The sequence below is a fragment of the Lepisma saccharinum genome, chromosome 1, assembly GCF_977018435.1.
Source record: "Lepisma saccharinum chromosome 1, izLepSacc3.1, whole genome shotgun sequence".
NCBI classification, from domain to species: domain Eukaryota; kingdom Metazoa; phylum Arthropoda; class Insecta; order Zygentoma; family Lepismatidae; genus Lepisma; species Lepisma saccharinum.
Window position 1 is genome coordinate 68,178,090 of NC_139229.1, and position 13,641 is coordinate 68,191,730.

The window sequence follows — 13,641 nt, forward strand, 5'->3', positions numbered from 1 at the left end:
TCAGGATGATCATTTGGTTCGGATTCCGCGAATATAGCTTCAGGGAAACTCATTCCTCTTGGCTGGGATTGGACAAGAACTGAGCAATCTATACATCCAGACGGTCAGATAGAAATACGAACTCCGAGAATCGCAAAAATCATGTCCGGCGCGGACTGTGTCGTCGAAGAGAAATTCCGCCTGATTAGTTCCCCCCTCCCCCCTTCCACCCGCTGGGACCGTTGAGAGCATATGACAGCGTTGTCATCCGCAATGCATTTGTTTTGTTCGCTGGAGATCTAATGACGCAGGCTTGCCCTCAATCTGTCAGTGGAAAGTCGACTGCTTGTCGTCCGCCGTGGACAGAGCGGGACACCCCACCCCCTCAGCCCCTCTGCGATAGAGGGAAGGGGAAAAAAACATATAAGCCATAGGCTTGCAATAACATGAGCAGGAATTCCACACGTCCACGATTGCAGGCGTTCAATCAATCAGCCAAAACTCGCCATCGGACAAAGCCAGGGGTCTCACTTATCGCACAAGCCTCGAACAACTTCCACGCCCTTCACCTTCCGACGTCAGCAGAAAGGCTTTCATTGTTAGGCTAAATAATAATAATAGTAGTAATAAAATCGTCTTTATTAGAGCGGGTGTGTTTCGATCCAGAGGGCCGCTCTTACAACAGACCCTTGTCTGAGAAATTAATACAATACAAAGAGTATACGTTCAAAAATATGAAAAGGATTGATTACATGTATAAACTAATGAACAGTAATGAACATAGATAATCGTCTTTTTCATCTTTAGTATATGTATGACAGAATTAGGTGAAACAGTGAATAAAACAATGATAGCAATGATGATATATATATATATATATATTAGGATAAAAGCAAGGAGGGCCAAAAGGGCTAAGTAAAAATCGAAGAAGGTAAAAGGAAACACTCACCGGACAGTAGAAAAATTCAAAATCCGGAAGTTCCTCAAAATAATTTTTAAAAAAAGTACTGTGAATTTGTAGTTGGAGCGAACTTTTAACATTATGACAATTGTTCAGTTATGAACTTCCGGTTCCGTCTATTTCTCCTCACACCGATGATGCTATGAAATAAGCGAAAATTTTGAATTTTTCTACTGTCCGGTGAGTGTTTCCTTTTACCTTCTTTGATTTATATATATATTTACAACTGAAAAGTTGCTCGTGATTAAGTGTTTAGCTGCCTTGCTAGTAGGTGATTTTTAAGTTTTTCTTAGGCTAGTTAGGTTTAGTTAGCATAAATAACTTTTTGGTGAAGTCCCGAAAAATTGTAGTGTATTTAAGCTGAGACCTGAGCCTAACCTAACAACGAAGGCATTCCGGGCTGACATCAGAGCGCGAAGAGCGTGGAAGTTGTTTCACTCTTGTGCGATGAGACCCGCAAAGCCAGAGTCATAGAGCGATTACTGCGCAGTCGGTGGAACGCAACTGTATTTTGAAATATGGATCCTCCTGCACTTTCACTACTCCATCATGTTTTCGTCTGGGTGCAGATAGAGCCGTTGAGAGAATAGTTGACCCCCTTTTTATATTTTTTTCCTCATGGGGAGAACGATAGGGAAAGGGAACAGAGCTAATCTGTTGTCACGCCGGGGACTGAGGAGGGCGTAATCCCCGGTTTGTGTTTGCGCGAGTAATTAATGGATTCGGTGGCCTTTTTTTCGCGCGGGCCTGTGTGGGGACACGTGCCAATTGCTATGTGATTCCGCATGTGACGAGGGGTGGATCAAGAGTCGAGCCTGGCCCCCGGAGGGTCGGAAATCTCCTTAAGCCAAGCGAGTGCAAATTGCGAATTTGCGAAAACGGTTATCGGCGATCGTAACTACACATGTCAGGATTATTCTGTCCTTTTGACAACTTTGTCGGTCCCATTTTGGAAGGCTTGTTTACCCCGCGGTGTCGTTTATGCCAAAGCCAAAAAATGTATCTTATTTTATTATGTCTGTTTAGAGCGGAATCCGAACCATTATGCAATGTGCCGAGGCAGAGAATCGAATCCAGGTCACCTTGATTAAAAGACGACGCCGTTATTCTCTCATCTATTTTGAATGTCAATCACAAAATAGGCAATACACAGAGCCAGTGGCATAGTTATTTTCCAAAAGGAGTGCTCACGTATAAAACTGACCTTTCTTGTGTATAAAGTTATTCATATATATTATCCTGTTTTCATGTAGCTATCCGGCCTCAATTCGGAGACCTATAAATCACAAAAGCTCCTTGGGTATGTCGCAAATTTTGGAGCAGAGAAATGTTTTCAGAAATTTTTACAACTTTTAATTACAACATATTTCATCACATGGTATATTTACAGTATAAAAATTTCTCATATACATTACTGTAACAATGATTTTACGGCCTTGCGTTTTTTTTTAAAAAAATCTGATGTTTTCAAATCAATATGTGATTCTCGAAGTATTTTGACTGCTGATCACGGAAATTATATCCATTTTTTCCCATCACGTCATAATTTTCCATAATTTCACAATCAAAATTCTCATATTCGCCATTCCATTACATTTATTACAAAACGCAACAAAATATATTTATGTAAGGAAAATTTCGGAAGTTTACAAACTACGTAATAGATGATTCTGGAAGTATTTTGAATGCTGATCATGGAAATGATATATATTTCTTCCCATCACTTCGGGGTTTTTCACTAGGTCAGGATTTTTCTCCACGTCACTATGTTCAATCATCATCTGCGAGACATCCAAACCCATGCAGGCCGGTGTTTTTTTTTTTTTTTTCAGAAAGATGTTGAACATAATAAGTAACAGACTTACGATCTCGTCACCGATTATTTCGGGTTCGAATCCAGACCTAAACTTAGTAACGACCGCCATATTAGGCAAATTTCAGTATTATGGAATTTATCTTTTTCGTATGCTTTCAAGTTAATAACTTGTATTAAATTATTTATACTTAATTGTTTTCATAATTTATTTATAAAGTTATGTTCTATCTTATGTTATTTTTCGTGTATTTTTGCATCATTAATTCAGATTTTATAGGCTAACGATTATCCTAAATATGCAATGTTTGCATTATTTGTCAAATCCAAGATGGCTAGGATTATTGCTATCTATCACGCCAATGTTGTTGTTTAAACACATGTTAAATACATGTCTACCTAATACCGATATTTCACAATTGACAAGATTGAAGTAATTTAGTCCTCGTTATAAATCTGTAAACTAAATCTTTATTTAATCATTTTATGTGCAAGGGCAAATATGAATTAGTTTATAAAATCTATTTCGTTATTTTATTCCTAGTTTAATATTGTAACATTATAGCAAAGCAATTCTCTCTCGTTTTCAATAATATAACGTTATCCTATTGGCTGTTTATTTTAGGAGTGGAGAATGACGCTACGTGTATATGGCGACGTCAAAAGTTCCACGTTGACATTCTCAATTGTTGCCAACCACAACCTAAGCTTACTATCGCTATTTAACATTAGTCTGACATATAAATTATCAGCTTTTCTTGTGTTATTTTTATGGTATGAGTTTGTAGCATTGTAAGAAAGAATGTGTTAAGCTGTGCCTCACGCCTGAGGTAACAGTTGAGGTCTTGCTGTTAACGGCGAAGGCGGTGCGCGGATTCTGTCGTGATAAATAAGTTGCTTAGCACTGCCTACGAGCGAGCAGGATCCAACACATTATATTTTTGACTTGTGCGAATAAGTATGTACGCGCGCGATTCGTGATTAAAGTTTTTGGACATTTTAATTATAAAGTATTTTAATTTTATTTGACGTGATGTGCTGTTCGCCGGTTACCTTCCTGGAGGAATGGGATCGTCTTAATCCAGATCCCTGGGTGAGAACTGATGCTTCCAACTGTCTAGCCGAAGCAAGGAGCAGAGTGTTGCCAATTCGGGGCTCCATACCCTGGAGTTGCGATTGTGGAGGCACGTTGCAACTTGTATATTTCGTCCCATATGATAATAGTTTCCATGAGCGTAAAGAAAAGAGCGACATGAAAGGAGCAAAAATACAAATTAATGTAGTATATGTATTCTCATTTTTTGCATCTCTCCTACTTTTCTTGTGTTTTCGTTATTTTACGTCGTATTTTCATCTCTTGGGTTAATCGCGACGATGTTTATAAATTATAAAACTAGTGATAGGATGGCTCGAATGCAATGACAGATCCATGTCAGTGGATTGATTCATCACGGTTGAGTGATTTTATAGTCTTAATTTTACCTGTAACTTATATCCGTGTGTGTTTTCTGGAAAGCAGCATTAAACTGAAAGTTTACCACGTAAGAATTAAACATGGGGCTGATATTCAAGAACGTGTTCTAAAACCTATCAAAGGATAATACGAGAAATGCTTGAACGTTTATCAAGTTGAAATTTTGCAGAAAAAAACTTATCAAAAGCGCTGCCCACATTAATTCAGACATTGGTTTCGAAATGTGTATATTTTTTCTATGTATGTGTTATATTTCCAATAACAAATTTTTAGATCAGTAACTTATTTGCAAACCAGTAGTATTGCTTTTAACTTAATAGTTCTATTGTTCTGTTTCAGGCCAATCCAACAGCTATGAATCTCACATGCAGGGACCAATATTCGTGGTGGAGCCGCCATCCAGACTGGAGTTCTCCAACACAACCGGCGGATGGGCCGACTGCTCTGCCCACGGCTCCCCTCCCCCGACGGTGGAGTGGCTGGGCAGCGACGGCTCCACGATGGGAGACGTCCAAGGGGTGAGGAGGGTCCTTCGTAACGGGACGCTCGTCTTCCTGCCCTTCTCCGCGGGCGCCTTTCGCCAGGACATCCACAGTTCCGTGTATCGGTGCCTGGCATCGAACCCGGTCGGTAGGATCATAAGCAGGGACGTCCAAGTGAGAGCAGGTAAGCATCCATTTTTGTCATTTTGCGTAAAATAGTAGGGGAAACAGGGTTATTGTGGAACACTTAAACTTTGATGGTGAATTATGGAATTATTTGAAAACATTTTAGACACTGCATACATTCTAAGGAAAACCTAATGCTAGTGTTGGGCAATATATCGTCTAGACCAGTAGTTCTCAACCTTTTTCAGTCCGGGAACCACCTTGAAGTAGCTATATTACACTTCATGGGACCCATAAGCATGGGCGCCGGCAGAATTACTTGTAGGGGAGTGCGCCCAGTTTATAGTCATATATTTGCTAACATCCAATATTTAAGAAGCCCTCTTTTACGCTTGCTTAAACAAATTACACAGCGAGTGTTCTAAATAGATATAGAAAAAAATATGTAATTTAAAAGGCTAATTTACTCTATTCGAACTAAAACGACAGATATTCGATTCACTAGAGTTAAACATCAGAGAGATACATGTAAAAAATCAATGGTAGAGCATGAATAACAGAAAGTTAGAGTTTAGACTACGTACAACATGGGTTGAATTTAAATTCTTAAAACAATGTATCTTAGTCATTTAAATGTAATAGGTTTTTAAGACCCAGTAAATAAATTTTCGAGCCCGACTTCGCGACCCTCCAAACAACCCCTCGGGACCCATCAGTGAGTCGCGCCTCATAAGTTGAAAAACATGTCTAGACGATATATCGCGATATTGAAAAAAAAATCCACCAGGCGATATCAACTAGACAATTTATCGTCACTATATTTTGATGACATACCTATATCGTGCCGGCGATACATCGTCACAATATTTTGGCGATATATATCGTGTCGGCGATATATCATCACGATATTTTGTAGATATATATCGTGTCGGCAATATATCATCAGGATATTTTGGCGATATATATCGTGGAGACGCTATATCGCCGATATCACGATACGGAAAAATATCGTATCATCTGTGACGATATAACGTCGCGATATTTATCGTGTCGGCAATATCTCATCACGATATTTTGGCGATATATATCGTGGCATCAAGATACGGAAAAAATATCGTATCGTCTATGACGATATATCGCGATATCGTCCATCCCTACCTTCCCTTCAAAATCATCTCGGTAACAGTGTTCCCTGACTATTTGTTTTGCACAAAAAGCTAAGAGAAAGACACAGCTGTCATGTTGGGCCAGCATTGCCCGGATTTTTCGGGGAAATTCCGATCACAGTGTTCGTCATTGCCCCTTATGAAAAATAGTTACTATAAGAACAAATGAAGGAAAAAAATAAGGAATGTTGACCCTGTTTTTAAGTATCTTGAGGAAACTCTTCGGCCATTTTTTAACTTCAGGCAGACTTGTTCGCCATTACCCCTTTCTGCGCCATGTTGTTTTCATTATCACCACACGTTATGTACTTAATGTAGGAGCATTCCAGTGTGTTTGATAATTGCCTAAATAAATGTACAATCTACAAGAGTAAACGGCATTAAACATCTACTTATCTCGAAGTCTATACAGCACATAAATTACAAGCAAAGTTGAAAATAACAAACTTTGTTCTCTGGCTTCGATGCATTGTAATGACAGGACCTTAACGCGTTGTTCGCGAAAGGCGCTAGGTGGCAGCACCAATTGGATCACAGTTTTAATGAAATTCAGTTTAATTTAATTCATTTAATTACTGCCTCAACAGAAGTAAATCCTTCAATTACAGAAGGAAGATAAGCAATCATCAAAAAGATAAGTTCATACACAAACAAAAAACGTAAATATAATCAATTCAACTAATATACATACAAACATATACAGACCGATAATACAAGTAATCAATTACATAATCGCGAACAATCAATTAACCAATAGGATGTACACTTTAACCTAATAAGAACAAAGAGTTGTGTAATAATTACGTGTATTAAATATATGCATATATAATTGTAGAAGAAACTAGAGGATCAAATAATAGTGTACCGAAATTATTACAATGTATTTATTTCTTGTTATACTTTTGATTCAATCAATTTCTTTATAAAGTTTGAATGGCAATGAGAAATTTAAGCTCTGGTTATTAATTGAAAGCTTATTATATATATTTCTGTTTTAGGTGTTTTGGAAATCGGTAAGTTTCGCTCACGTAGATTATTTTTCCTCTTATTGAATTGCAGTTGGCTGAGAAAATAACTAGTGCCCAAAATACTGTTTACAGTTTTATACAAGCATAATTGATATAGAATATCCCGCCTATTACAAAGGCTCTTAAAATTAAATTCTTGCAACATTTTGTTGCACTGACTTATTATATTTTATGTAATATAAATATCTCAAGAGTTTCTTCTGAATTCTCTCCACGGCATTTTCATGCGATTTGTACATTGGTGACCACATAATGTAACCATATTCAAGCATACTTCAATACTGTTGTAGGTATATGGTTGCGAAACAGTTTATACTTCTGAAATTCTTAGTATTTCTAAAAATAAAACCCAGTAATTAATATATGTTATTAACTGAATGAAATATGTTGCTTGAACGTCAAAGTAGAATCAATAAAAACACTAAGGTCTCTTACTACATATACGTGAAGAAGCAATTGGCCATTTATAGAGTATGCATAATGAAGAGTATTTCTCTTAATTGTTAAATGCATAAAGCAACACTTCTTTATGTTGAAACCAAGATCATTTATACAACTCTATTTATATAATGCATTTAGATCTTTTTGAAGTTTGAATGTATCTTCTACACTAGTAATTCCTTTATATAATTTTATATCATCAGCGTACATGAGGCTCTTTCAATACTTAATATAAAATGGCAAATCATTTGTAAACAACATAAACCAAAGTGACATAATATTAGATCCTTGGGGCTCACCAGAGTTTACATAATATTTATGATATATCAACTGTTTATATGTTACATATGAGTCATTCCATGCGAAATCAACACAGCCCCCAACCTGACCATCTCCGATTTTCATGAAATTTGGGGAGTTGAAACTATGCATAGAACTTAGTAACTATGAAAAGTTTTAGTCTCGTGCGTCTTGTAATTGTTAAATTATTCAAGGTCAAAGTTCGCACAAATTGCCCTTTTTGAGTCCGCTTAGCTATACTAAATGTGCTCTAACTCCGCCACTATTTCTCCTAGAAAGCTCAAATAAATCTTATTGTACAGGGAATTGAACAAGCTTTCCAGTGATATATAACAAGTCCACCTTTCGATAAAAATATAATTTTGTCACGTGACCTTGACTTAAAAAAATATATTTGGCCCCTCACACCATACTGTAAAACATATCAAAATATGATTCTGGGACTGCAATGGGATCAGAAGATAAAAAATAATATGTGTAACTATGTGACTGATAAAAGCCTCATTACATGAACTATGACGAGTCAAAAGTCCTTTAACACCCCCTACAAAATGTAAAGGAGTTATCCTGGTCATGAAAGAAATAGGTTAGGCACAGGGAGATCTCTAGCTGTGTATGTCAAGCGCAGATGCACATTACAGTGTTGTCAATATTCCTGTGAGCACACTCGTTGACGTCTCTCAAACTCACATAGAACATTTGGCAATGTAGCAGGTGCAACATCATCGCAAGCAGCAACTATGCCTTCTCTCAGATGGTCAATATCAGGGACTTTTAGTGCATGCACCATTCTCTTTAAATGTTTCTGAAGGTAAAAGTCCTTCTAAGATGTTAGATCTGGGGAATGTGCAGGCCTTTTAATAGATCCCCGTCTGCCCATCAATCTACCTAGAAATTTACCATGAAGAAATTGCCAAAATTTTCACATAGTATGGTCACACTCTGTCCTGTTTCAAAACTCTGGAAAAGTACCATATCCCGTAAGCAAGGATGAAAAACCTGTTCACTTAACACATCCAAGAAGCCCTCACCATTTAAGGATCCGTTGTTGAGTATGGACCAACCATTCCTGTTCTCCATACACTATACCACATCATTAGCTTACCAGCAACAACCATTCGGCTGGGATCTGTCTACTGTAGATTATCAAATCACAGGTATTGAATATAATTTTATTAACTTTACAGTGAACATAAAAATTAGCCTCGTCACTGAAGAATTTTTCATTCCAAAGGAAGTGTCACGTAATTGTTTGAGATACTTTTCCTAATATTCTCCACTATTCAAGTATTTGGTGAATGTTGCTGATTAAAATCATATGCAATGGTGCGTATACTTCTTTCTGTCCCAAGATGTCAGCGTGATCTCGACGAGTTCTTGACACGTTAGGAGCATTCTTAATACTTTGTTTTTAACACCTCGAAAAGGAGAAAATGGTTACAGGCATGCAGTAATAAATTTTTGCTGGTTAAAGATACTTTCGAAAAACCTTCGCCATTCCATTTCTCGTGAAGTTCTAGCCTGATTTTTATATCACTTCACACCCTTTCCTTTGAAATTTTTGCGTTGAATTCAATATGGCGGTCAACAATGTGCCAGACTTGCGCTTGACACACACAGCTAGGGATCTCCCTATGCTTAACCTATTTCTTTCATGACCAGGATAACTCCTTTACATTTTGTAGGGGGTGTTAAAGGACTTTTGACACGTCATAGTTCATGTAATGAGGCTTTTATCAGTCACATAGTTACACATATTATTTTTTATCTTCTGATCCCATTGCAGTCCCAGAATCATATTTTGATATGTTTTATAGTATGGCATGAGGTACCAAATATATTTTTTTCACGCTTTTTGGTGATGACATGTTTTGAGATATTCAAGGTCAAAAGTCAAGGTCACGTGACAAAATTATATTTTTATCCAAAGGTAGGCTTGTTATATATCACTGGAAAGCTTGTTCAATTCCCTGTGCAATAGGCTTTAATTGAGCTTCCTAGGCAAAATAGTGGCGGAGTTAGAGCATATTTAGTATAGCTAAGCGGGCTCAAAAAGGGCAATTTCTGCTAATTTTGACCTTGAATAATTTAACAATTACAAGACGCACGAGACTAAAAATTTTCATAGTTACTACGTTCCATGCATAGTTTCAACTCCCCAAATTTCATGAAAATCGGAGATGGTCAGGTTGGAAATTGCACATATCTGTGTTGATTTGGCATGGAATGACTCCTATTGCTTTCTTCCCTGAAGATATGATTTCAATAAGTTTAGTAAATTTATTGTAAACCCAAAACTTGATCTTATCGAGGAAGCAAAGCAGAAAACCTGGTGTCCACAATTACCTCTGTGTTCGGGATTAATCCGGTTTCCTATACTTCTGTAACTATCCGAAATTACATTTGTATGCGCCTCGCAACCTTACTTAATCCCCGCCGAGTTGTTTTCAACATAGCTGCTTATATTTAATGCGCATGCTCGAAGCGAGCCTACAAATTGGCGTTAGAGAGAGAGCAGGGCGCATGCGCAGAAGGCTTTCACGTCTAACTGTGCTTCGGTTTGCGCATGAAGATTGCAGTGCAGGTTCGCCGACTAGCGAACCATAGCTGTGTGCTAAACTTGAGTAGTTCCTGCTAATTGTTCTGAACATTGAGAGTTTTTAGGGTTGCTAGGTGTATTTAATATAACTTCCAAAAATTAAAATTCAGTTCAAATGTCTCTTTATAGATGTTTTGTCTGAGTATGATCATTACATATACAAATGATAACAATTGTAACATGTACATTTCTTCATTTATATTTGAATTTTAGCATAGCCCTACTTCACGGATGAGGTGTTGAGCAAAACATCATTGCATGATTAAAGGTGAAATTTTAATTTTCAAATAAATGGCATATAAGCTAAGAGACGAAAGCCGACGTAATTAATTTTTAGGTACGCAAGAAAATAGCTACCCCCTCAAAATCGCTTTGTCCTTTCAGCCCCCTTTCCTCACCGACGGAAATTTCTGGTTCCGCCCTTGAACACGCTTGAGTCAAGAGTTTTTTCCCTCCTCCGTCTCTCTGTTTCTTTTTCCACCACTTTTTAGGGGGTGGGGTCGTTATTTGTTTTCCACCGTTTTTCGTATCGTTGTTTTACTCTCCATTGGGTTACTGAACATGTTCCTTGCTTCGTTTTACAACAGATCATGTGGTTGGTAGTATGTCTTTCATTCGCAGAACATGCGTTCCTCGCGGCAGTGGCATGCACAGTTTCACGACATAATGAAACGTCACAGATGCGTTAAAATGTTATGTTGGGTTGCCAGCATACAGGCAGCAAAACTGCCTTTTTTGAACGTTCGTAGGACCGAAACGATGCATAAAGACAAACATGTTACTGGGCAAAACTGTTTGTTTTGATGTCCTACGTACGTTTCTGTGGTCTGCGGCCGCTATTTTAATGACACACTTATTTCGGTACTTCAAGCAAATGTTTCAACTAGCCTACAAGCTTCCATATGTTTAGCAGAGGCTTGAAGTTCAATTTTTCCTACGAATCGCCATTGATGGTTGCTGTGACCGTGTCTTTCTCTGCAAACTAAACTGTGACAGTGCAGAAGGATCTCCGGTATCTAATGAACCGCGCAAAAACAAACAACTAGAGGGGGGGGGGGAAGGTATATTTGCAAAGATGACGTGCCTGATTCTGCCGGAATCAATACCTACGCGGTCAATCCGAGCGTTGTTTTCCCCCCCTTGTCTTCTCGCCCACGGTTTTCTGGAACTGTAAACATCCACCAACGCAAGGAGCAGAGGTTATTTTGACCATCGGGGAAGGCAATGGGGCGTTCCCTGCGCCTGATATGGGGTTCCTCCCTCGGCGAAAAGTATTCTAAGGGAAGAAAACAGTCGTCCACGTCACTTTCGAAGATTGGCTAGGGAAACTTTCTGTCTGAAACGGAAAGGACAGCTACATCACCCAGATCTTGCCCTTCTTGGTTTTACTTGCTGTTCTTCTAAAAAGTTTCTGACTTAGATGCGCCATCGACGTCCTGACGGTTAGAGGAAGTTCAAAGTTTCTCGGCTATGCCGGATGCTGCGAAGGAACTGAGTGACCATGAATCTACCTTTGACTATACCAATGATCTTCAACTTGTGCACCGTAGCTGTGCTTAGGACTACATTTGTCGACACAGCATTTAGTAAGGTTTCTCAATCCAGTTACCAGTAACGGAGCGTTGGCAAAATGGGATAAGCCCATCTGATAGAGTGCGTCATCGTTTCTGTGACATGCTGGAAACATTCCTTTGTAAGGACCAGTCACGTAGACTTCTTCTGTGGCATTACAGCACCTTTTAGTTTACCTTAGCCTTTCTCAGAACTGCTGACCATACGCTATGAGGACAGGACCTTAACAAGGAAATAAAATTTATCTGTTAAAAACTTTCTAAATAAATTGCTAAAACAAATACTGTCGTAGACTACTCACTCCAATTAAACCTATGCTGTCTCTGAAGATAAAATCTACATACCCTAGTAAGAAAGCTGTGACTGTAAAAGGGCACTCAGCACTTATAAGAACAAAACGATCCCAGAGAGGATTATCTTGGCAGGCACCAGAGCCTTGTTCGCATGCAAGAAAAAGTTGCCGGTGTGTACTACGGGGAAGTGAGGGACTTTTTGGTGTCTTCTCAGGCCGTCACTCCTTACACCTCACTTTGAGCACGAAGAACGATGATGACAAAGGATGAATGGTGATGATAATGAAGAGTAATATGAAAGTAAACATAAATATGACTTGTCGTTCCTGCAACTAAGCTCCTCGCCTCGACAATATAGACCTACATTGAGGGGGGATTTCTGTTCATATAACGAATTTATATATGTACAACCAGGCTAAAAAACGAATGATATTTGACACTATCTAAAATGTAATCTTATTACATTTTACACTATGGCAACATGCAAGCCAGTTCGAACCTTACGTACTATTTCAGCTTCATCTTATCTCACGGCAATCACGTTTTGATTCTGGTTATTCATTAACCCCTTCTCGCCCTTTATCACGACGGCCCTGCTGAACCTTGCGGAAGTTCTTGAAACTTCTGACGGTCTTCTCATCGCTCCTTGGCTCCTTCGCAGAGAGACTTCAGCGTCTGAATATTCATGAGGCTAATCATTTTCCTTTGATGCTGAAATTTATCTTACGAGGCTTCGATTCAATTGACCTACACTGCTAATTCATTAGTTCTCGAAGTTGTTTTTTTTTTCCAAATGCGCACATGTCCAGATGTTATTACATATGTACGTTGTTTTTCTTTGGATTTTCGACTTCGTTCTCACTCATTTAGTGGCACAGCCCTTGATGGTTCTTGGCCTCGTGCACAGTCAGTCTTCAATCTAGAAATATCTAAAATATAGATATACCGACATTGACGTTGATATTTGAAATTACAGAAGACATATCAATACATGCAAACATTTTATTTTTGACATCTTCGCCCACTTTAGGCTTATTTGCCAATTGCGGCATCTTCTCCACTTACGATTTTTTCTCTAAATCAATAATATTGAATGCAACAAATAAAAAATACAATACAAAGCATCTATTCTATTTACAACGTACTCACTTTGCCATTGAAAGTTACGTCTGGTTCTCCGGGGTTTCCGTATAATTTCTCGATGTTTCTGCACAACACACCTGATACCCCACGCAACAACTCTCACTCCTCAAATTAGCGTTGCCAGTAACAGGAAGCAAAATGTTCGACTTTTTAGAACGGGTGATCGAAATAGTACCTATATCGAAAATTAACCACCCTATCCTATCAGAAAAAGGTTAATTTATACCAAAAAGCTATTAAGACAGGACAAGCTATGCAACAAAA

General features: G+C 38.4%; 1 protein-coding gene across 1 annotated transcript in view; it reads left to right on the forward strand.

Annotated features, from left to right (window-relative positions):
• Positions 1-13,641, forward strand: part of LOC145996198 (cell adhesion molecule Dscam2-like) — a 501,892-nt gene that overhangs the window by 173,695 nt on the left and 314,556 nt on the right. Inside the window, exon 3 of the mRNA XM_083132598.1 lies at positions 4,567-4,893. Within this exon, the coding sequence (XP_082988724.1) occupies positions 4,567-4,893 (327 nt within the window). The remainder of the gene's footprint in view (positions 1-4,566; positions 4,894-13,641) is intronic.